Below are 23627 nucleotides of genomic sequence, written 5' to 3'. Positions count from 1 at the left end.
AGATGAAGTCATAAATGGCATGACCAAGAGAATGACACACAGCAAACAGTCAGTCAAGAATTTGTTCCCATTTGTCTATAGTGTCCAGTAAAAACATCCCAATTCAAATCACAATGACAATGTATAATAATAATAATAATAATAATAATAATAATAATAATAATATTTTGAGGACTAAAACAAACATTAGCACCCGATGCTTAAACAAACATTATGTTGTAATTGATGTTACATGATAAGAGCGCCCCTCACTTCACACGGGTGTGATTTCTTCTGTTACTGACACTAGCAGGATTATTATTTTATCTCAATATTCAAGTAGAACTATCAGAAGGGTGATGGTGATTATGGCTGCTCATAAATTATATAGTAGCAGGAATTATGTTAAATATATTGAACCGAGCCGCCTTCCGTCTTTGGTGTTTTCTCGACTGTGTAGGTGTTTCGAGGTACAAAATGGAACGAGTCCCTCCATTAGGTTACACTCCAAAAGTTAAATTACGGTGTATCTGTTATATCAGTAATATATAAATAATGAATAATATAATCTGTTGTCTCTGCTGCAAACTGTACTTTAGTTTTTGTTTTCGCTTGTGTTTTGTATTAACTCTTTTTAAACCTGTTGTACGGCTACCTTGAGTGCCCTGAATTATTAATGTTATTATTTTTTAACCTTTATTTAACCAGTAAAAACTACATTGAGACTAAAGTCTCTTTTACAAGTGTGAACTGGCCTAGAGAAGAGGCAAGAAGGCGTCTTATAAATAAAATGTATTATTACTTGCGTAGGTAATAATACATTATTAAGGCGCAGGTTGGCACCTCGACAGAGTGCATTTCTAGTTATTAGTATTAACCACTCAAGGGAGGAAGGAGAGCTACAGATCTCGCATGTTAAGGCCTCATACACGCGTATCAAAAAACTGTTCTGTGTTCCGTCTGTGATTAATGGCTGCCACAATGCAATTCCAATGGAGCCGCATTCACACGTATCAAACGAGTGTTCTGTGCTTTGTCTGTGATTAATGGCTGCCACAATATAATTCCAATGGGAGCCACATTAAGTGTAAGGCTTAATTGGGTCGTCCACTCACAGTTAACAGTCTTTGTATTGAGTTTGTGCTTGAAATGTACTGTAATTCTGCAAACTGTTAATACATATTTCAATCAATCAATCAATCAAACATGGTTTGACCAAACAAACATTTGATGAGGCAGCAATCAAACACTAATGTTTGGTCAAACCATGTGACTCCCATTGGAATTGCACTGTGGCAGCCATTAATCACAGAGCACAGAACATTCGTTTGATATGTGAGGCCTGGGAGTCACATGGTTTGACCAAACATCTGTTGTTTGCTGATTGCGTATTCAATAGCAGGGATCTCACCGTCTCAAAATGTATTTTCTGTTTACTGAAGCCCGCTCTTTAGTAAACAGAAAATACATTTTCAGGTCGGGATGCCAATTTCATTAAATCATGAGTGAACATATAAGATACAGGATATCCAAAGCGCTGCAATGTTCAATTGTAAAATATATGATCAGACTACTTTCATCTGTGTTCAACCCTCCTTATACATCCCTAATACATATACCTCTCCTCAGGTCTTTACCAGATTGATTTTGCTCTGCCTTGTATGGAGCACAATAGTTTGTCCACACGTATGCATATGGTACTGTTTGGGTGTAACTGTGTAAAAAAGTACTGTAACTGTATAAAAAAGTGACAATTTGAATTACACACAGAAAAAAAGAAAAAAAGTCCTGCAAACTTTATTGGTAGCTCGTCCAACAGTTAGCTTCTCCAATTGCACCATTTGTCCAGATAATAAAATAAAGTACAAAATGTATCCATAGTACCCTTTTTTTACGGCACATAGATAACTGATGCTAGGTCACTGGCCACATGAAATCCGAGATCCACGTGAAGCCTCGCCAATGTGGATCTAGGAATCCAGATGACCAGATGTTTTCTTTTCCCAGTTCAATTGATATGGCACGACAACACCTCAGTATCCCCTAATTTCTCTTCATGCACTCATTTAACTGAGTTAAAAAAACCACAGACATGTGCTCATAGTTTCAGAGTTACGGGGCATTTTAGATCCCACTTTGAGTGGGTCTCTTTGGGGGCAGTGTGCAAAGATCCCATTGCTGGGACTGACGTAGGCGTTGCATAGCAACCGGGGCATGACTACAGGCTGGTGTGCAGGGCAGTCGCTTCATATTGATATAAAGCGCTCATTTACGGGATTCCCAGTAATCGGCAGACAATGGTAATACTTTGATTTATGGGATTTCCAGAAAAACTGCAGTAAAATAATTGAGCTGATCTGTTGCACCTACAATCAAGTACATGACATCATAGGTGGGGGTGGAGTTTGGTTGGTAGACATACACACAAAGCCACATGTTGGAGCTGTTAGCGCCACACAAAAACGGACTCTATGTCTTTAGTGCAGATCTACTTGCTTTGGAGTCCTATAGATTCCCGATGTCACAGGCTGGTTACATGAAGTCCAAGTTATTTTCCTAAGAGTAGATGGTAATGACCTCACGACCACAACCCCGGACCAAAATGGCCCTGTTGAGGCCCTCTAGAAGAACCTCCAGGAACTCCATGTAGTTTGCGTCACCTTCTTTGTCCATAGGTGGACCAGGCATATTGAGCAGGACAAGATGAGCTCCCTGGGACTTATTTACAACCACCTGGTTCAGCTTCACAGCTGTGTGCATCCGGCGGACATTTTTCTGGTTTGGTTTGTGGTTGAATAAGTCACATATAGGCACGCTGGCATTAGACTCACGGTGGCGAGGGCGTTCGCTCTTATCCTTGGTCCAGGTCATGTGGACCAGCTCAGGCGTAGTCTTGGCCTTGTCGTGGCGTGAAGACTGAGTTGCTATGCTCCTGTCATGGATCCACTGAGCCTCTCTACCCCGCTCCGCCCTGGACAGCTGCATCTTCTTGAGCATTTGAGACCGTTGCTCCATCTCAAGTGTCTTCTCATAGGTGAAGGCTGAGATGTCATTGTCGTGCATCTCCATCACCTCCACCTCTGCCTCCAGTCGGAGGTGGTAGAGGAACATCTGGAGGTCCTTCTTCATTTGCTCAGAGTTGTCCTCCATCTGGGCAACAGTGAAGACACGCATTTTGCATTTCCTCCACACCTTGTGCTGTCGGAGTAGGAAGGGCAGCAGCATCAGCATCCCTCCATCATGAACCACCCACCACACATCAATGGTACCCTCCCCGAGACGATCTTGGTTGGTAGGGAAATTATCGACATTCTTGGCCACAAGCAAGGCCTGATGAGCCGCTGTGGTCTCACGTATGGTTTCTATGAAGTTCTTCCAGGACTGTGAGTGGTTGGGCTGCTTCCAGGTGGCAGGCCAGGCCATCAGCACTGTGTTGTGCTTCATCCCTCCCAGCCCGGCTGACTGGATGAGGAGGGAGAAGCCATCGCGCAGGTTGGAGGACACCACAACGTGACAGAAACCCTTGGTATGTTCTGCTTTTATGCATGTTTTGACATTCTGCTCAGCCTTCTTGGCCTCTGTTTCCTTCTTGAGATAACTTCCTTTCAGAACACTCCCCACTATAGTCAGACCTTTCCCTGCTTTGAACTGAGAGGTAAAGGACAGCAGGCGAGGGTGTTTTACAGACAATTCCGAGTCTAAGTTAAGTAGCACCAACAACTGAGGCCGCCAGTTTTTGATATGTGGTGGTGACTCCTCAAGGCAAATAAGAGCATAGTGTGCAGCATTAAGGGACAAACTTCTGATCCCATCTCCCCACTCCTTCTCTGCCCCTCTGTATTCGATGTACTTGTAGATGAAGCCAGCGACGACCATGGCTATGATAGCGTAGGACCATGAGGACATGAACATGATTGCAAGACACAAGCTCATACCAAGGAAGGACAAGGCCCAGTGGTAGTATTTGAAGCGTGGTCTCCAGTTGGGTGTGCGGAGCAGGGTCTGAAGAGCACAGGCCAGGTTGACAAACAAGTAACATATTAGGGTGAACATGGCGAGGATGGGAGCGACAGCATCCACGGAGGCGATGAGAATGCCAATCTCACAGATTCCTGCAGTCAACAGCAGTGCCCAGGTGGGCTCCCCATTAGCTTTACCATGGCTGAACACCTGTAGGAATGGTATTATGCCATCTCGTGCAATGGCCTGCAGCAGACGTGGAGCTCCGATCAAATTCTGAAGCGCTGCTCCACAGCTAGCGAAAAAGGAGCCAATCACAATCACCCACGGAGAGGGCCAGGAGAGTGTAGCAATCACAAGGTTCTTTTTCACCGAGTCACCAAACTTATCTCGGAGCACGACACCCTCAATGCAGGAACTAAACAGCACAACACAGAGGAGATAGATGCAGGAGGTGGTGCCGACAGCCAAGAGGGTTCCGGTGGGGATGGACTTCTGGGCATCTTTCAGATCCCCTGATCGGTTGGAACCAGCCGTGATACCTGTAACAGAGGGGAAGTAGATACCGACCAGCAGGGTGAAGTAGGTGGTGATGTCGCTCACCACGTATGGCTTGTAGATGTCCTTGGAGTTATCATTTACTGGGTTAGATGGCACGAGCCTTCTCTCTATGAGCATGTGCAGTGGACCATAGTTGGGCCACATGTTATCTGAGATGGCCCCACTGGTCAGCCCAGGGATCCCCTGCAGCGTGGTCACTTCGTTGTCACGGAAGTACTCATCACAGGCGGCGTTGAGCTCCGGCCCTGAGCAGAACAGATTCCACAGCTCTGTGGTGACTGTCACATTGTTGATGATCGCTGTCTTCAGACACTTGTCAAAGTTATGGTTCTGCAACGTGCGATTACCCAACAGGCAAACGGGGAAGTCAGGAGGCTGAAATGCGGACTTGATGGCACCGGCGAAAATAGACAAAATTGATAACATGACACAGGCAAGAAAGACCAATGCAAGTTTGTTTACGTACCTCACGCCAATAAATATAACCAGGGCCATGAGTGTCAAAGAACAGGTGCCATAAATGCGCATGTTATTCAGCAAGGCATCGAAGATGGCCGCCTTAGGAATTATGTAGGTCAGCAAAACCTCTATAGAACCCAATATGGACAAAGAGCCACCAAATGTTGTGGCCAGGTAGAAACATAGGCCCACAGCCCCTCCAAACTCTGGACCCAGAGATCTGGAGATCATATAATAGGAGCCTCCAGCGGGTACCACGCCATTAGTAGCAATTGCACTCATGGATATGGTTGTCAAGAAGGTACAAAGGCAGCACATGCACACTATGGCCAGGGAATGAATGATGCCTGCCGTGCCTATAATCCAGGGGAGACGCAGGAAGAGCATGACCCCCAGGATGTTCTGGAGGCAGGGCAGGTAGACACCCATGAAGGTCCCCATTTGAGGGCTCTTGACAATATTCTTTTTGTGTCCTTTGTCTTCATCTGTCTCCTTATGTTCCTCCGCCCCCTCACTCACATTCACCAGTTTACATAGGAGAGATGAAACCATAGGGTTGCTGTCCATTTCCTCTTCGAAGAGAGCCATATTCTTGCCGTCGTAGTTGCTGTTGTTTCCCATCTCAATGTCAGTGTTGTTGATAACAGGGTTGCATTCACCGATCGGCACGACCACAGTCTCTCTCTTATTCCCATCGTCATCCTGGGACTTCATCGCACTACTGTCAGTGTTGTTAACGGGGTTGCATTCATCGATCGGCACGACCACAGTCTCGTTCATATTCCCATCATCGTCCTGGGACTTCATCGCACTACATAGGGCGAAAGCAGTGACTACAGCTCAAAACAGGGGCCAAAACCCTATAGAGTGATGGTAAGGAAACATTATGCCTTCACATTTTATATAGGCTGCACTGAGGTTTGTTCTGATGTCACACAACACAAACCATTGCCATGATTGATCTAATTTTGGCATTGTATACTTTTATGTTATAGATGTTCTCATTTGCATACACTTTCCTCTTACGAAATGACAGTGAGTCTGAAGATCATGGCCCGAAATGTTACTCTGCTTAAATCAAAAAAATATCCATGGGACCATACAGTGTGTGGTTCTACTTTGTTGCATTTCAGCCCCCCAAAAATATGCCAAAATGACATGCCCTGAGCTCACAGTACCTTGATGCCTCACCCACACACTACCACGTGAGGGCTGAGAGCATGTAATGAATAAATTCCAATACGTTATTTTGCCTCACAGCTAGAAGGTCCTGGGTTCGATACCTGTGTGAAGTGAGGGGTGCTCTGATCATCGTACATCATCATGGATCATCTCATACTGGCCAATCAAAATGCCTGTTGCCAGTTCTCCTTTCATTGTCGATGGCAAATATGAGACGTGTAGGGACAAGATGATGTACATTTTCCCTTTAATTTAATTTAATTTAATTTATTAAATTTATTATTATTATCTATCTATTTATTTATTTATTTATTTATTTATTTATTTATTTATTTATTTATTTATTTATTTATTTATTTATTTATTTAATTAATATTGGTGTTGCAGACATTTTGTGGGGACAAAAGCTGTATATAGGAGGGGCTCAAAAACTATTATTTTATGAATTAAAGCTTTTTTTATTTATTTCGATCGTTTATATATAAATGATCATATTAAATTCTGTCGACTTTGACAACTTAAATAATTATTTTATTTGATAGCTTTCCTGCCTTGGCATTTGGCCTTTGTGCCCTCAAAGAATGTACACCTATATTTAAAGGCCATAGGCTACTATAACGTTCAGTTTAATAAACAACACTCTTTTAGTGTTTACTATCTGTGTAAGATAAGGTAATTAGGTGTGAAACACACACATATTTTAACGTAAACGATCCTAAATCCTAACTGCTACATCATGTCAGGCCAATGAGGTGTACTACGTATATATTTTATTATGTAATATGTCCATAAACCATAAATGCAACGAGACGACTACATCTCCCAACATACACTGCGTGAGGAAGCCAATAAACAATATCCGGTTCAAAGGACAAGACGTCAAACTCATGCACCCTGCTACAACAAACATTAAGTGGAAACGTAAACACTGCGTTGTATCCTATTCCTACTGTGTTTTCTGTTTATTTGGGGGGCATTGCAGAGAAAATGTCTAAAAAAACAAAGGAGCTCCTCCAGACGGACCTGTATGGTTTACTTGATATCTCAAGCACTGCTACGTCGAAAGAGGTGGGTTAATAATAGAAAACGTTAACTTGCTTTTACACGTGACTTTCTAATTAGGCTATATGCTAATGCTAAATATGCTGTATGCTTGAGTTTTTGCAAGTATAACGTAGTCATAACTCATAACGTGTGTCTGTGTGTGTGTGTGTGTGTGTGTGTGTGTGTGTGAGAGTGTGAGAGAGAGAGAGAGCGAGAGAGAGCGAGAGAGAGAGAGAGAGAGAGAGAGAGAGACACGAGAAGCTGGTAAACCTGTGCTGCTGTTATGGGGGTTTGCAGTGTATCATTTGACGCATTTGTACGTATTAAGATAGCGCGAGGAGTCTGGAATAAACTAACTCTGAAATGAAATGTCAGTGAATATTGTCAAAGAACATTAGTGACTAACTACAGAGGCTATCCTAAGGTTGGAATGGATTGTGATGTCCACAAATGTCCACAAGGTCGCGCCATTGTACCACCGCTGCAGCCAGTTTTTGACTTGGACGTTCAATCTCAAAGTGGGGAACCAGTTTTACAACATCCATTCATTTCTGAATGCACGTGTGATTTAGATTTTAGATGACGTATATTCAATATAAAGCTGTGAATTTGATTCTTGGTATATTATTGGTATAAAAGAGTGGGTGAAATTCTTTAGTGCAACACACGTTATAGTGTGTAATCAAACCAGAGTTTCTCAGTTCCTTACAAATATTATATCAAATAACAGTGCTTATCTGAAAGATACTAACTCAGTTGTTAATGCTTGTCTTGTTAAACATGAAAATGAATTTACAAAATTATAGGATGAAAGATCTGCCTAGTCAAGTATTGCATGTATTTATATGCCTTTGCCTAATTGAAACAGAATGCGCCCTGGATAACATGGATTCTGAATTTACTCTGGGAAGATCTAACCCTCTATCTAATTTTCCCACCCCAGAGCCATTCACCAAAGCCCAATCCAGACATTTCCCAAAGACCACCGCTTCCACCTCACGATTTCCAGTTTCTTGAATCTGCAGGCCAGAAGGGAAATTAAAATCACTGCCAAAATGAGGGAAAAAGTTAATTTCTTAATTGGATTTCAAAGTCCCATCCGCCTCAGAGGAGCATGCTTGAGGAAGTTAGTGGTTGTGGCTTTGGCAGAAACAAAGTCTCCAAAATGTGGAAGGACTAGCTCTGTGAGGTCTGTTGATGGTCGAGAGAGATAGTAAAGCTTTCCTGTGTACAGTGCACCAGGCTTTGGGAGGACCCAAACGAATTAACTCATTAAAACCGGGAAAGCATCTCTGTGTCATCTTAGATTTTAGCTAGGCTATATTTATATATATATATATATATATATATATATATATATATATAGAACATTGGTTGGTATATAGCAGATCTACAAGCTCATAGCCTCTGAGCTTGTATATTTTTGAGGGTCCTACGTATATACAGCTTTTGTCCCCACACGTCTCAATATTTGCCATTGACAATGAAAGGAGAAATTAGGTCAAATGTCCGCTAAATCTTGTCCACACACGTCTCATATTTGCCATTGACAATGAAAAGAGAAATTAGGTAAAATGTCCGCCAAATATGACGTACATTTTACCAACCAATCACATAAATTCCGTTACTTCACACAGGTGTGATTTTTATTATTATAATATTCTTTACAATTCTTGAAATGTTTTGCAAATCTTTGATTATATATATTTTTAAAGCAAACTTTTTTAACTCAAATCTTTCCTTCTGGGTGTCCCTGGAACAAACTGTTTTGAGAGGGAGCTCCATGGCCAAATACATATAATCTTGGGGTTTGAGCACAAAGGTTTTTCAGAAAACTGTTTGAATTTAGAAGACATTTTTAGACTCTGCATCACTCAAGTCTTAGTGGGTTAACTCTAGGAAGACAGATGTCATCGCATCGGCTACTTAGTCCCAGTTGTTGGGCCCGATGCTCCACCACCAATGTTGTTTATCACTGAAAGAGGAAGGGGCTCTTCCCAAAGTATGTTTATGTGGGCTTAGCCGCAGCTTGTAAAGCATTACCCTGACGTAGGAAGTTTGTCTCCCGCTACTCGTCCTGGTTCCAGTTAGCATCTCTCACTGAGTGTTATCGCTGCTATTGACATTCCTCTTAAGCTCGGCTGGCTGAGAAATAGCCAGGGAAGCCGGCAGACCAGAAGAACCCAATCCTTAGTGTAAATGAACATGGACAGCTGGGGGTTTGCTCTGTCCTTGTTTTGACTGACGTAGCTGATTTAAAGGCCAGGAAGTCGTTTGCAGAGCCACGCTCATGTATGTCAGCAGGTAATAATAATATTAGCCCAAAGTAGGTGTTTTACCTACCACAGATTGCACGCTGAACACATAATGTCAACAAACAAGACCACACAACATTTCTTGTGGTTTGTTCAACTTCTTTAAATGGAAACGAGGCACAGAGCAGCCATACCTGCTGTGACATTGTAATGCTTTATGTGAATTGTGGATGATGTGGTAACTGTCTGCATGCAGCTAATGGGCTACGTGCAGACAGAACCGTTATCATGGCTCATGGTTTCCAAAGCAGTGGGTGTGAATTTGTTAGCAGACATTCATGCTCTTCTGGTAATAGCAAATACCTTGAAGTTTCATGTCCGGAGAGTGCGCAGAGCCGCAGACGTAACGATGGATAAGATCTCCATTTATCTGGCAACGCAAGACTAGCTTATGGGTTACACGAAGACAGAACTGTTAACATGACTTATTCAGAACCCCTTCCTTCTTTCTGTGAGTTCGTTCTTCATGTCTAGCCAACTGACTGCTTATAGGCGAGTATATGCCATGCCATGCCATGCCATGCCATGCCATGCTGGATGACTTTGTTTTGTCTGAATGCCAGCCATCCTGGAAGAAGGATGGCTCCATGACAGAGCAGGCAGCTAATCACCTACAGTGGCCAGGGGCCCCTGACTGGTCTGGCTGCTGTAAAGGGCCCATGCCAGGTCTTCACTGTGGCTGCTGTACAAGGCCCCTGCCGGTGCTGCACCATCGCTGCTGTACAGGGCCCATGTCAGGGCTGCACAGGGCCCCTGCCAGATAAGGGCATAGAGTTGATACTGGGGGAGATTTGTGTGGTGGCACAGAGCCTGTTCTCCACCAGACACTAATCATTAGGCTACTGTTTGCATGCTGGTAGAAGGTTGGAACTTCCTTCAGCACTTGTTTCTTCAATTCCTCTTCCCTCAAACCGAGTTAGGGAAAGAGGTTTAACAGACACAGAAAGCCGGGGACACATGGCCAGAGTTAAGCAGCATATATGCCTTTGGAATGAGAAGAAATGGAACGGGAGCAATGGAACAATTAGAAGTAAACAGGCTTCATAGATTCTTGCTGTGTAGGCCTGCAAATTGTAGCCAAGCGCTATCTTAACACTGCAGCATATTCCTACGGTAGATCATTAAGATTTTTTTTTACAATTCACTAGTAAGAACTTCGGCAGAGAAGAAAAAATATATATTAAGAACTTCGGCAGTGACTTTCAGAACTTTGTTTGATAGTTCTTACAGCTCTGCCCTCTATGCCCTCAGTGCCCGTTTATTTAACTGATTACCTCAAAAAGGTGCGCAACTCCCACAGCCACAACACTACCTGGGAGCATAAATAATGATCTGGTGCCACCCACAACTAATATGGGTCAATCGACTTTCCACAGCACTGCCACTCAGGTGTGGAATGCCCTGCCCCCTTTCCTCAAAACAAGCAAATCACTGGCTTCCTTTAAAACCGGTCTGAAAAATCACCTATCATTGTCAGTGGGTCAAAAGGAGAGACGGTGATGGCCCAACCTCCTTATACCCCCCTCCGATTGATATATGTGACTAATTCGATTTATTTGTATTTCATAGTTATCATGTCTTTGAGATATCTCGATTATTGTCGTCGTCGTGTTTATGAATGAATGCGTGGGACCAGAATGGAAATAAGACCGCAAGGTCTTTTTTCGGTGCGATCCTTTTAGACCAATGTGCTTTGACTGCACCATGTACTGTTTGCATTTTCTATTGTCCAATAAAAGAATCAATCAATCAATCTTCCAAGATTTTCCAACTTGCCAAGCAAAGTTCTGACCAAACATTGTGTGTGATTGGTCAGATAATCGATTTATTTTTGTCCGCAATCTGTCAGCAACGTATCATGTACTTTTTTGATGAGCGACTACAAATAATTCATTGTTGCTTTGTTTTTGGCATCGTTTGGAGTATGTTGCAGCCGAGTCTACTCTCTTCCTCGGTCTCTCCCTCTCATCTCTCCTAACCAGCGCTGCTCATAGATAATCGCTTACAGTTAGTGATTCGTACTTGTTTGGCCTATAGGGAGATCATGCTACTTGACCTGAGACCCCCACCTCCCTTAATTATATACTAAGCTCTTCCAAAGATGAACCGCTTTGCCTTCCAGTTTGAAGAGGTCACCGGCCTGCTCCTCAGCATTTGGGTTTGCGTGTGTTGCGTGGGAGCAATCATCCATTATTTAAATAATCAGGGGAGTGCTTGCCATTTAGATGTGAGAGATGTGAGACTTGAGGAGGCTAGATCAGGCATGGTCTAGGGGCGTGGGGTTGTGGTGGTGATGAGGAGAGGGGGGTTGAATGGCCAACGCTTTGTTTTTCTCGTCTCTGGCCATCGAAGCGGCGGATTGGCTGTATAGAAAAGGGAGCTAGCTCTCCACACCTTGTCACCAACTGTTCACTTGTTATAACCAAGCTTAGCTTGGCCTGACACCTGCACACGCACGCACCCCGCGTAAGAGGGTGCGTACGCGTACAGGACATTCACATGAACACACAACAGGTCAAATATCTGTTGCATGACATTGTACTGTACCTTTTTTGCTTCCTTTGTCCCATTTCCTAGTCAAAACCCACAGGGGAGCAGTGGAGAAAGTCCCGGCAAGGAATAGAGGAGTAAATAACGAAAGACAGCGCAGAGTTCATGTATAGTGACTAGTGAGGGGGTGGGGGAGGTGGCGGCAGGCCCGGTCCAGTACAGTACCAGCAAGTATTTGTGCTTGGCGTAAGGTTGACAGCCCTGCGTGTCGGTACGGATTTGTAGGAAGACCCTGTGTGCCAAGCAGAAAGCATACTGATTGATTGAAGCGCCTAATGTGTGTTTAGCTTCCCCCAGCAATGTACCGCATTAAGATTCACATTCTGGAACTATACAGAGAGACGCACGTGAGAGGACAACGCTTCCACAGAGTTGAAGGAAGGAGTTGTGACGTTAAGGGAGTGACGTTTGAGGCCTCCTTCCTCCCCAGAGCGCTTTCTTGCTCTCTCAGATAATCACGGTGCAGAGGCCTCACTCTACCACTTCAGGCATCAGGCGTAGCGTGCCTGAACTTTACTATCATGGAGACTCACTGGGGTCGCTGTTAAAAAGCCTCAGACACTGATGGATTACCCTGTTCTCCCCAGTTCACTTACTGCCATGTTTTTTCCCCCCAGTCAGTCTGCTCTGTTTGCTTTGGCCGGCATTCCACAGATACAATAGTGCAAAACAACACACAGGGAAACGTTGCATATATGCCAGAGGACACGGCGTCCAATGCAAACGTTTCCCAGACATGAGGAAAAGGAGCTCCCGGTTTCTATCCTCTCTCTCTCCCTCTCTCTCTCTCTCTCTCTCTCTCTCTCTGGGTCTCAGCAAGACGGACAGGAGATTGATTTGCGCTGTGGGTGAAGAGGTGAAACCATGCATGTGGCTGATTAAGACTGTTGTGTGTGTGTGTGTGTGCGCACGTCTGTGTCGGGCAAAACCTATGCAAGAAATGCATGCATGCGTGTGCGCACGCATTTGTGTGTGTGTGTGTGTCATACGTGGCCCCAGCAGTAGTGTGAAGAGCCGCTGCACAGTAACCCCCCCCGGTCTTGGACCTTGGACACCCCCCCCTTGTCTCTTTCATTCGTGGGGAGTAAAGATGTAATGAAAACCACCTTGTCATTAACTGGTCCCAAGAAAGACTGAAGAATGGTTAACATTCCACGCAGTGACCCAGAGTTAAAAAAAAAATCTTTAAAACATTTTCTTTTCTCCTGACAGAAACCTCACATGACATTACAATGCTCAAAAGTATTGTTTCTTTTCTTTAGTTTGGCTCCAAGCCTAAGATATTAATCGCTGCCTTCCCAATTTTTTGATGGACAATGGTGTACTGTTTGTATGTTATTAATATTTTTTCATTTTTTATAAAACCCTCCTATAATACTCGACTGCCAACTCAGGCCAGATTTATGTTGCAAATTGCCGATTGCTCTCGTGGATTTCATGGAATTCTTGTGAGGGTAATTCATAGTGCCTTATGTGCAATGGTGGTTAGGTGCCATTTACATTCTGACAGGAAGACACAAAGCAGAGGATGTGCTAAGGTGTTGATTTGGTCCAAGTGATACAGTCACTGGTTCTCTGTTCAAGGCAGACCGCATTTCTAGCCGTAGCGTGATTATATCAAAACTTTACCATTTTGTTTTTACCATCGTTTCTATGGGACCATCAATTTTACGCACGCTTCATACTTCTGCGCCAAGGATTGCATGATAAAGAGTAATTGGTACTGAAAGTAAGAATTTATTATTTTGCGTCGCCAAGAATCGTGCCTCAGCAGCCAAAGGCGTCTTTTTTTGTTTTTGCATGTGAGGGCAGCGATTTCCATCGTTTTAAGCTTAAATCTATGTAACCCTCTTTTTGTCTCGCAGATCAAGAAAGCATATCGAAAGAAAGCCTTGACATGCCATCCAGACAAGAACCCAGACAACCCCAAAGCAGGTGAGTCAGCAAATAAATGTATTTCAATAAACGATATCTTCTGTACTCACTGTCGCGTTATACCTCACCAAAATGTGCTACATCCCCATGACCGCATGGCCATTTTGCTTACATCATACTTGGGGTGGTCGCGACCGAGTTTCCGACCTCGCAAGTATGGTGCAAGATTATGACCACCCTGTGGATATAAGGTAAATAACTAAAGCCTACAGTATGTCCCTGCCTATAACCTTCAGAAAAGACAGCCTTATCAGACAACAGGCAGCCACAAGTGGCTGTTTTCGGCTACCAGTCCTGCTGTGACTAAGAGGCCCAACCAGACCGAGCACCACCATCGCTGTCAGCGGCTCCTCTCTTTAAAACCTCCTTGGCTTCCCGTCTGAATGCATCTGAGGGCCTGTCGCCAACCAACATGTCCGCAATTAGACCAGGAAATTTCAATATAGTTTTTTTTTGTCATGGGAGGGGGGACACACCTTGGACAAAAAGACTGGTCGTGTTTTCAAGTGAGGTTTGTGCGGTTGCTGGACGGTTCAGACAATTCCTGATTATTTCAGGGAAAAAAATGCTGGTGGAATGAGTGGGTAATGGTTGGGGTTGGGGGCGCGGGGGGGGATAATAGAAAAGCAGGGGGTCGGTTTCCCAGAAATGGAAAAGTCGTGGTTTGGAGGGCCTCGCTCTAACTTGCACATGGACGGATTTAGACCCTCTTGCACGAGAGCGAGGCGAGCATTGGGATCCGTGCCCCCCCCCATGCAAGCACATAAGAGGTAAGGTGGGGGTCATGACTCTCCACACACACACACACACACACACACACACACACACACACACACACACACACACACACACACACACACACACCCCTCTCCACATCACCCCCTCCTCCCCCCATGTTGTGACACTTTGAGCTGCCTAGTGGCCACGGCATGTCTGCCCAGTTGGATTTCATTCCAGTCCATTATGTGCGTGTGGGTAACCTGACCCCCTCTACTGGTGGTTGGCTCTCCAGAGTGTCCCGTTTGTGTGCCCCGGCACTCCCCGCGGGGGGTAACAGTATCGCCTCGTTAGGCCCACCATAAGTGAGTGATTAAGCCACACGCCAGTATAGTGCAGCGATGTGGTGGTTATATTACAGGGGACAGGGGAGTGTGTGTGTGTGTGTGTGTGTGTGTGTGTGTATGTGCGTGCGTGCGTGTGTATATGTGCGTGTGTGTATATGTGTGCACGTGTGTGTGTGTGTGTGTGTGTGTGCGTGCAGTGTGCACATTAGACTGGACAACCAGTGAGAGAGGCGTTTTGCATGGTAGGGGTGATTGCAGCAGGAGCCCCCTTGAGGCACTCTAATGGGGGTTAGAGGGAGACCGCGGGGCTCTCGTGTGGGGCGGAAAGCGGAGCGGGGCCACATCATTAGAGGAAGCAGGTTTCGTGAGACTCCAGGCACCTTTTTTAATGCAGGAAATGTCTCCGTTTATGTTGGCTCTGGGTTCCAGCGTTGGCACGGAGACGTCACGCCAAGTGCATACTTCTTCCTCGCAGTTCCCCCAGCCACTTCTCGTGCACTGCCCCCTAGTCAGCTTTTTTGTACAGTGTGTGTGTGTTGTGTACTGTTGATTAGCCATTTACTATTGTGTTCATCTTCATATGTTAGCATTAATAAAAAGGGACAAATATATACAGTACATTCATCTTTCAACTGAATTTTATTTTACTTTTATGTCCCTGAATGATGTTCAGCATTTCCTACTATTGAGGAATATGCACTTATCTAGCTTGAGTTTAGAGCACTTGGTGGGAGCTACTTTATATAGATTCATTAGCCTTCCATTCAACTATTTTAATTGAATGGTGAAAAAGTAAATAAATAAATAACATAATTCCTACCACCATTGTAGCTACATGGTTAAACAGACCTCCAGACATATCGGATTAACTTGCTTCCTAAAGAAGGATAATCAAAGACGGGTTTAATGTTGTTGTTTGAATATAGCAATGCAGTCTGCATAACTTATGTACACTATATTCAAATATATTGTAATTATTCCAGTATTTCTGAGCCGTAATACCACTTATCGCTATCACAAGGTACTTACAGTATAGCTGTCACTTTCCTCAGTAAAGTGATAGAAGGGTTATCTTCTCCGCCATGACTTGCCTTGATTTCTGCTGTCCCTATAGTCCCATAGTGGTACCATGCCTTTGGTTGCCTTGTAGGCAACTGCGGTATTTTTACTAGCCGCGTTAAATGAGCTTGTAGATCTGCTATTTTTCAATAGCTAAAGTATAACATAATGCTTAAAACATCAAAAGGGGTTCCCGTCCAGAGCATGTGAGTGGCACGGAGTGCGAGCAGCGCGATGAGTGGAGCGGGAATTTGAATTGAGCGCTGAGTGGGTTTTAAAATGGGTCAGAATGGCATCCGGAGCTCAGTGTGCACGGCACAGCACACGTTTAAAATGTGTTACAAAGAAGTGTTTGGAACCTAAACGCTTCAGAGCCCATTTACTTAAAGTATGAAAGTGTGCTGAAAAATTGGAATATTCAATGCGTGATTCGTGTGGTGACCGACAGTGCAAGCAACATGATCAAGGCATTTAACATCCTCCCTGACGTTGAAGGAGAAGTGGAGAAAGATGATGATGAAGTGGTGGTGGAGGAGGAGGAACCTGCGCTCTCGCAAAACCAAATGGACGTGGTTACTAATAATGCAGAGGCTATTGGTAAACCAGTACTTAACCGTGTCAAGTTTACACCTGCAATGCACAATTCATCTGCTTCAGTTAGCTATGAAAGACGCGGGTGACTAATTATCGTGCCATTTGCCGTGGGCTCCCCTGCGCCCACCCGCTCCTCTGGCCTTAGACTGTATGTATCAACTATGAATGACTATCGTAAACGGTACAGAGACACCGCCCTGACAATATCGCAGAGACAGTTTGTTTATTTTTGGACCACAATTATTATGTGAGACGATTTAAGATGACCCAATGTTATTCTCCTCAGAGAAAAACCTCCATGAACCAGGGATGAGCGAACTAGGGGATGAGCGAGTGAAGTCGGCGCTCTATAATAAATACTAACTAGTATAACGCTTTACAAACACATCAACCAGTGCTGGACCTTTTAGCGCTTGTTGTGTCTCTTGGCTTCAGGCAGCTGCCTGTCATGTTGCAGATTCATCTTTGGCGCGGGGGAGAGCACGGCAACTGGCACGAAAATTTGTCTCTCGCATCAAAAAGACACGCAGTTAACGAGCATGATGTTAATCACCTGTTGGTTAAAGTGGGAAAGCTAGTGAAAAGCCTACTTTTTAAACGTGTCACAGTGTTTAGATTATAAACAGAAGAACATGTTTCATCGCTGGTAACACTTTACATCTAAATGTCTATGCTCCGAAGGCCTCGCCTCAGGCAATAATGCCGATGTGTTTAATTAGCCAATTATAGGAAAACGGCATTTTCTTTTTTTCCACCCCGTCATTTTTTGCTGCTAAGCGGGCAGTAATGAGTGGATTGTGGAGCGCCCGATGCGCAATGGAGGTGAGCGCTGAGCCAGCAGAGAGCGGCTCAGCGCTCAAATTAAAATGTACAATACCATCAACAAATATAAAACACTATACTGTATGTACAGAGGGGAAAAGGAAAACAAAACTGTAGGCACTGAATGCCAACACCTTTTCTATGGGGGAAGTGAGTTTATCTCCTCCTTTGATCTGCTGAGAGATGGATTTCCAGGCCTGATTTAAAGGAAGATCCACATCTTTATAAGGGAAGATGTCGGGGCATTCCACACTTTGGCGGCAGTGCAGTAGTAGGAAGACAATTTACACACGTTTGTTCTATAGGAGGGTGGTACCAGATCGGTGCTGCCTGTCGCTCCCTCTAGTATTGTGGCTGTGGCTGTCACTCACTTTAGTGAGGTAGTCAGGTATATGAGGGTATTGAGGGTGCTGCCATGATATGTATAGAAGTCCACACTTATTGATCATCATTCTTCTCTCTCTCTCTCCGTCTCTTTTTCGTCTCTGTCTCTAGCGGACCTCTTCCACCAGTTATCCGAGGCTTTAGAGATTCTGACTGATGCTGCAGCCAGGGTAAGGTCACAGACATCATTCACTACCCAGTCATAATGCTACAAGCATTATGACTGAATAAAAAAAATCATCTGTGTTGATATATAAGTGTGACTACTGGTATGTTAAAGTGGATTTACCTGGGTCCATGTTTACGCATGGTACAGTATGTATGTAATGACCCCACTGTGTGTTTTCAGGCTGCCTACGACAAGATCTGCACTGCCAAGAAACAAGCCGAGGAGAGGACCAGAAAATTAGATGACAAAAGAAAGAAGATTAAACTTGGTACGTCAAAACAACAGTTTAAACTATCAATTATTGTTTTCGATTATCTATGTGATTCATTTAGAGTAGACCATAAAAGGATGGTAATATTGTACTAAATAATCTGAACCCAAACAGACATCTTATTAATGCTTAATATATTTGTGTCACTCCATAAAATACATATATGGAGAAAGACGAGAATTCACATTTTTGTTGTAAATTTGTTTTATAAATGCACAAAATTTGTGCCACAAAAGTACATGAATCACTTACATGTTTTTGTGTGTGTGCGTGCACGTGTGCGACTGTGCGTGTGTGTGCGTGTGCTATAACAGACCTTGAGGCCAGAGAGCGACAGGCTGAAACCCATGGCCAGGATGAGGTGAAAATCACCCGGACTCTTGAGGAGGAGGTAAAAATACTCTTAATGCCTGTGATTTATACTTGCATTGTCATGCATAATAGCACATCCATAAGCTCACGTACGATTATGTATGAGAGATTATATACAACGAGCTGCAGTGCAGAACAAATGCAATGAGGAGGAGAGGGGATCTCAATCCACAGGCCTTTCTGTCTTAGCCATAATTATGTAAAATGTAAAAATGTACTTGAGTAAAAGTACAACAGAATTGGCAAAAACATCTAGTTACCGTAATGTACCAAAAGTACTCATTGTGCAGAATGTCCTATTCTAGTTCTTTTTTTTTAATGTATAAAAGATGTATCATGTATCAAAATGTGTTATGAGCTTGTAGAACGGCTATTTTCAAATAGCCAAAGTATACTAGTTTGCAAACTAAAGTTTGCAAATAATTGTAGTGGAGTCAGTATTTGCCTCTGAGATTTAGTGGAGTAGAAGTATAACATTTTGAAAATTGGAAATACTGTACTCCAGTAAAGTAAAAAAAGTACAGTACTTAAGTAAATGTACTTGGTCACTTTCCACCACTGCATGATGCTGGGAAAGAGGTATTCCACTGCATTCCAGGGAATAATAAAGCACAACCAGGTGCATTTATTGTGTTATTTGTCAAATGCTCTCTTCTGATTGACTTGAAATCCTCCAAGGTCTTGGTCCAGGAACAAAGGCCCCGTCGGTCTGAATCCAATCGGATTGCCATATCATAATTATCAGTAAACCCTATTAGGTGATATTGCATGACTTGATGCACTTTGTTCGTAAAGCCAATGTTAAATAAAAAAGGTTTTTTTAGCGTGCTCGGGAGGTGAGTCATAACCGTGCGCTCCACATGCCTAATGCACGCAATTATGGGGCCATGTGGACCTAGAGGGGGGGGGGGGGGGGGGGGGGGGGGATTACCAGTAGGTGGCAATGTTCCATTTTTGGGAAGTGGGTGGCAGTGTTGCCATGTGTGCTTATTATAAGCGACTTTGGGCTTCTTCTTTCTGTAAAGTTGCTTGTAAATATTGGCACTTCGCGTGTTGCATTTTATTTGGGGGGGGGGGGGGGGCTTGTTTTTAAAGTGTAGTTGCTTATTTGAGCTGGCTTCCACATTTTCTTTAAATTATAATTTAAACCAGTGTTTCTCAAATATTTTCATGTCCAGGCCTGAAAATGAAGGCCCGGCCCTACCTGGCACTCATCAAACCCTGTACACTCATGACTCTGCCCCCGCTGCCACCCTTAGATCTCCATATATGGAGCTGACATGTTCTGACATTCCATCTGACCCCTCATGCTAAAGCGCCAGCGCTCACCCAGCAGTCTGCCGTCACCCAGGCAGATGCGTGCACACGACCTATTATATCTGTATAGGTTTAAAGTGCTCATACAAGTATAATCTTAGCTTATTTGGGGCTTGTTTCCTTAGACCTGGTTGCTTATTTCTCTCTTAGCTCTCAAATCTGCCAACACTGGTTGTTGTGTTGGTGGTGGTGTCAGAGATGATAAGAACAAGTGATCTGGGCTCGTTCCCCGAGGCACAGCATGTGTTTTCTTGTTGTGATTTAGCATGGAGTGTGACGCGGGTACGAATCCTATTCATAGATCATTTGTATTTGGTATCAAGTTATATGCTGTTCACCTTGCCAGCGTTCAAAGCCAGCATATTTGTATTGTTGTATTGAACCACTAACCATTATTTTATACTTTGGCTATTCAAAAATTGCAGATGTACAAGCCACTCTTCTCTGCCCCTCTCTCTAACAGACACAGTTAACGATCGCTTTTTAAGTGCCTGCCAGACAGACAATCAGATGAAATGAAGGCAGGTGTAGAGTAGAGTGTAGACTAGTGAACTGAACATGTTCTCTTTATATCAAGTACTTCATACCAGCCCCTTATGAAACTACTTCTCCCCAAATCCAAATGGATTTCATTTTCCATCCTGAATGGCAGTAACTAGCATACAATGAGAACTGAGAAGATCTCCACAAAGGTTTACTCATCAAAACTGATTATAAAACTGTAACCATCAAAGCATTCACTCAACATATAATGGTTATGTGACCATGGCATGTGCATAATATAAAATCTTATAAGTTGTATCTGATATTGATTAATATGGGGGGTGGGTTCAATTAATCGATTATTAATCGGCAGGGCTGTCGACTATTCGATTTGGCTGATGGTCACTTTGTGGCATCCCTACAAGTTACAACAAGTGAGTAAGTGACTATATCTCTCCGCAACTGGTTGTGGCCCCCATCAAGTGACCTTTTGACCAATGCGGCCCTCGCCCCAAGTTGAGTTCGACACCCCTGTCATAGTGTGTCACTTTGTGCCACGCTATGAGCTTTGTGATCTGCTATTTTTTTTAATCATGTAAATTTGTAAAATCGGCCTCAGGTCTTAATTCTTTCAGCGCCATTGCCATAGATGTAGTTCAATTAAAGCCCTTTTTTTATACTACGCTTAACGCCATTATTATTGATTAATGGCAATTGCGCTTTTATAGTGCATTCGATTGATCGAGCCATAATGCTACTTTTTTGGTCAAAACAGCGTTTCTTTGATGGCACAGAGCCGGCGATGTGTAGCTCTCCAGTGCACCGGCATAGACCCATATTGTAAACAACAGTTGAACGGGACCTGTTCAACTTCCTAGGATAATACTACTTCCGGTAGAAATGTGGCTTTTCAAAATAAGAGCTTGACTGGGAAAAATTCTGGCGTGAATTAGATCCTAATTTTTTAATAAATGCTAGCGGGCTAAGTGTTTAATAGGTTCTATAAAGGCTACGTTTTGCACCCACCACCAGATTGCCCGTTTGAGAGAGGAGGGTTCCAGGCAGCTGGAGGAGGAGCAGCTGCGGGTCAAAGAACACATCCGCAGGGAGAGGGAGGAGCAGCAGCAACACCCAGCGGACAGGACACACACAGGTACTACAAGGACTAGTTCACCCAGCGGACAGGACACACACAGGTAGTACAAGCACTAGTTCACCCAGCGGACAGGACACACACAGGTACTACAAGGACTAGTTCACCCAGCGGACAGGACACACACAGGTAGTACAAGGACTAGTTCACCCAGCGGACAGGACACACAGGTAGTACAAGGACTAGTTCACCCAGCGGACAGGACACACACAGGTAGTACAAGGACTAGTTCACCCAGCGGACAGGACACACACAGGTAGTACAAGGACTAGTTCACCCAGCGGACAGGACACACACAGGTAGTACAAGGACTAGTTCACCCAGCGGACAGGACACACACAGGTAGTACAAGGACTAGTTCACCCTAGAGACCTGCAAGCCCGTCGGGTACCGACGGGGCCCGGCCCGGTCCACCAAAACGGGCCGGGTCCGGGCCGACTTTGTCACTGCCCAACGGGCCGTGGGCCGGGCGGGCTCACGCGCCGTTATATTAATTTTCCGATGTGAATTTAACCCAGACTGGACTTGCTTCAGCAGAGCGGCAGCATGCTGCTGTCTGCTCCATGCATAGTGACGTGACAATAACCCCTCCACACACACGCACGCACACACACAAGCACACTAAAATCTGGTCAAAACTATAAAGACTTTGAAACAACGTGTTTTACATTCTATCTCTCTCGCTCCGTGCTTAGGCTCTCGTCCTCTCTCTCCTAATTATTATGCAGCGCAGCTGTACCACACACACACACACACACACACACACACACACACACACACACACCGAGTAGGCTAAGTAGCCTATAGGCTACGGCTCTCCTCTGAGATCCGCAGTCCGCAATAAAAACAAATTAAATACTGTGGGAGCATTATTACCAGTACCACACTAAACAAAGTTGGATTTGTACATTGCAGAAACTGCAGATACATAACGTAAGTGTTCTTATTATTGTCCGTCTACTCTGGGTTTTATAATGCAGCGTGAGTCCGCGATAGCCAATCTGCAAGCTCACAACGCGTTGCGCTGATTGACAGTGCACGTGCAGCAGCTACTGTATAAAACTATAATTAAGTAGGCTACTTTTTAGTGTGATATTGACTCATTGTTCCTTAATGTGGGTTTATCAGAGCGCCAGACAGTGCAGCTGTGAGTGAGTAGCTGCTGCGTCCGTGCACCAATAGAGCGACCGCGGCGGCGGCGCGCATGCTTGAAATATTAAATAATAATATGTCGGGCTTCCGGGCCCGGGCCGTTTCTGGACTGTACCAACGGGCTTAGGGCCGGACAGGCCTTAACTCCACGGGCCCCGGGCCGGGCACGGGCCTATATTTTAGGCCCGCGCAGGGCTCTAGTTCACCCAGTGGACAGGACACACACAGGTAGTACAAGGACTAGTTCACCCAGCGGACAGGACACACACAGGTAGTACAAGGACTAGTTCACCCAAAAAATACTTTAGTTTTTCTCCCATTCCTGAGCCAATAATTTGATGACCATCATCGGATCATCGGTCAATAGGAGACGCCGTTGGAGACTAGGCATGTAATGATTCACTCAACTCACGATACGATTCGAATTAGGATATTAGGTTCTCACGTATTATTAGGTTTTCACGATTCTTTTTAATATCTTTTTTATTTCTCTTACACAAATCCAGTATTTTATTATTTTTCTTTTACAATGCCGTTTGTTTTTGATACTGTAGCAAATGACAGGAAACATTGTTTTTAATCATTTAAACGTGTGAAGAAGGCCACTGAACAAGAATAGGAGTTTAACTCGATTGCACCCTCTGCTGTTTGGATCGTGATACATGTTTTTATTAATTTTGATTTAAATTGTCACCAGTTTATATTGATTATACGATATATCGTTACATGCCGGTCATCAAATTATTGGCTTAGGAATGTGACACCACAGTGAAGCGTCCTTGAGCAAGACGCTGAACCCAAA

At 44.1% G+C, this 23627-nt stretch overlaps 2 protein-coding genes across 2 annotated transcripts in view; one reads left to right on the top strand and one right to left on the bottom strand.

Annotated features, from left to right (window-relative positions):
• Positions 1-2535: 2535 nt before the first annotated feature.
• Positions 2536-5766, bottom strand: LOC308329725 (solute carrier family 12 member 7-like; the record flags this gene model as incomplete). Its single annotated transcript, XM_080784223.1, has 1 exon — positions 2536-5766. The coding sequence occupies one exon, from the start codon at positions 5764-5766 to the stop codon at positions 2536-2538; it is 3231 nt and encodes a 1076-aa protein (XP_080640349.1).
• A 1258-nt stretch (positions 5767-7024) lies between these two features.
• The window catches only part of dnajc17 (DnaJ (Hsp40) homolog, subfamily C, member 17), a 51016-nt gene continuing 34413 nt past the window's right edge, over positions 7025-23627 (top strand). Inside the window, exons 1-6 of the mRNA XM_080784077.1 lie at positions 7025-7209; positions 13916-13985; positions 18020-18078; positions 18258-18345; positions 18663-18739; positions 21553-21673. Of these exons, the coding sequence (XP_080640203.1) occupies positions 7129-7209; positions 13916-13985; positions 18020-18078; positions 18258-18345; positions 18663-18739; positions 21553-21673 (496 nt within the window). The 5' untranslated portion in view covers positions 7025-7128. The remainder of the gene's footprint in view (positions 7210-13915; positions 13986-18019; positions 18079-18257; positions 18346-18662; positions 18740-21552; positions 21674-23627) is intronic.

The sequence above is a fragment of the Protomyctophum bolini genome, assembly GCF_963924005.1.
Source record: "Protomyctophum bolini genome assembly, chromosome: 15".
Lineage (NCBI taxonomy): Eukaryota > Metazoa > Chordata > Actinopteri > Myctophiformes > Myctophidae > Protomyctophum > Protomyctophum bolini.
The sequence above is the reverse complement of the archived record's forward strand: the minus strand, read 5'-3'. Positions and strand labels throughout refer to the sequence as shown.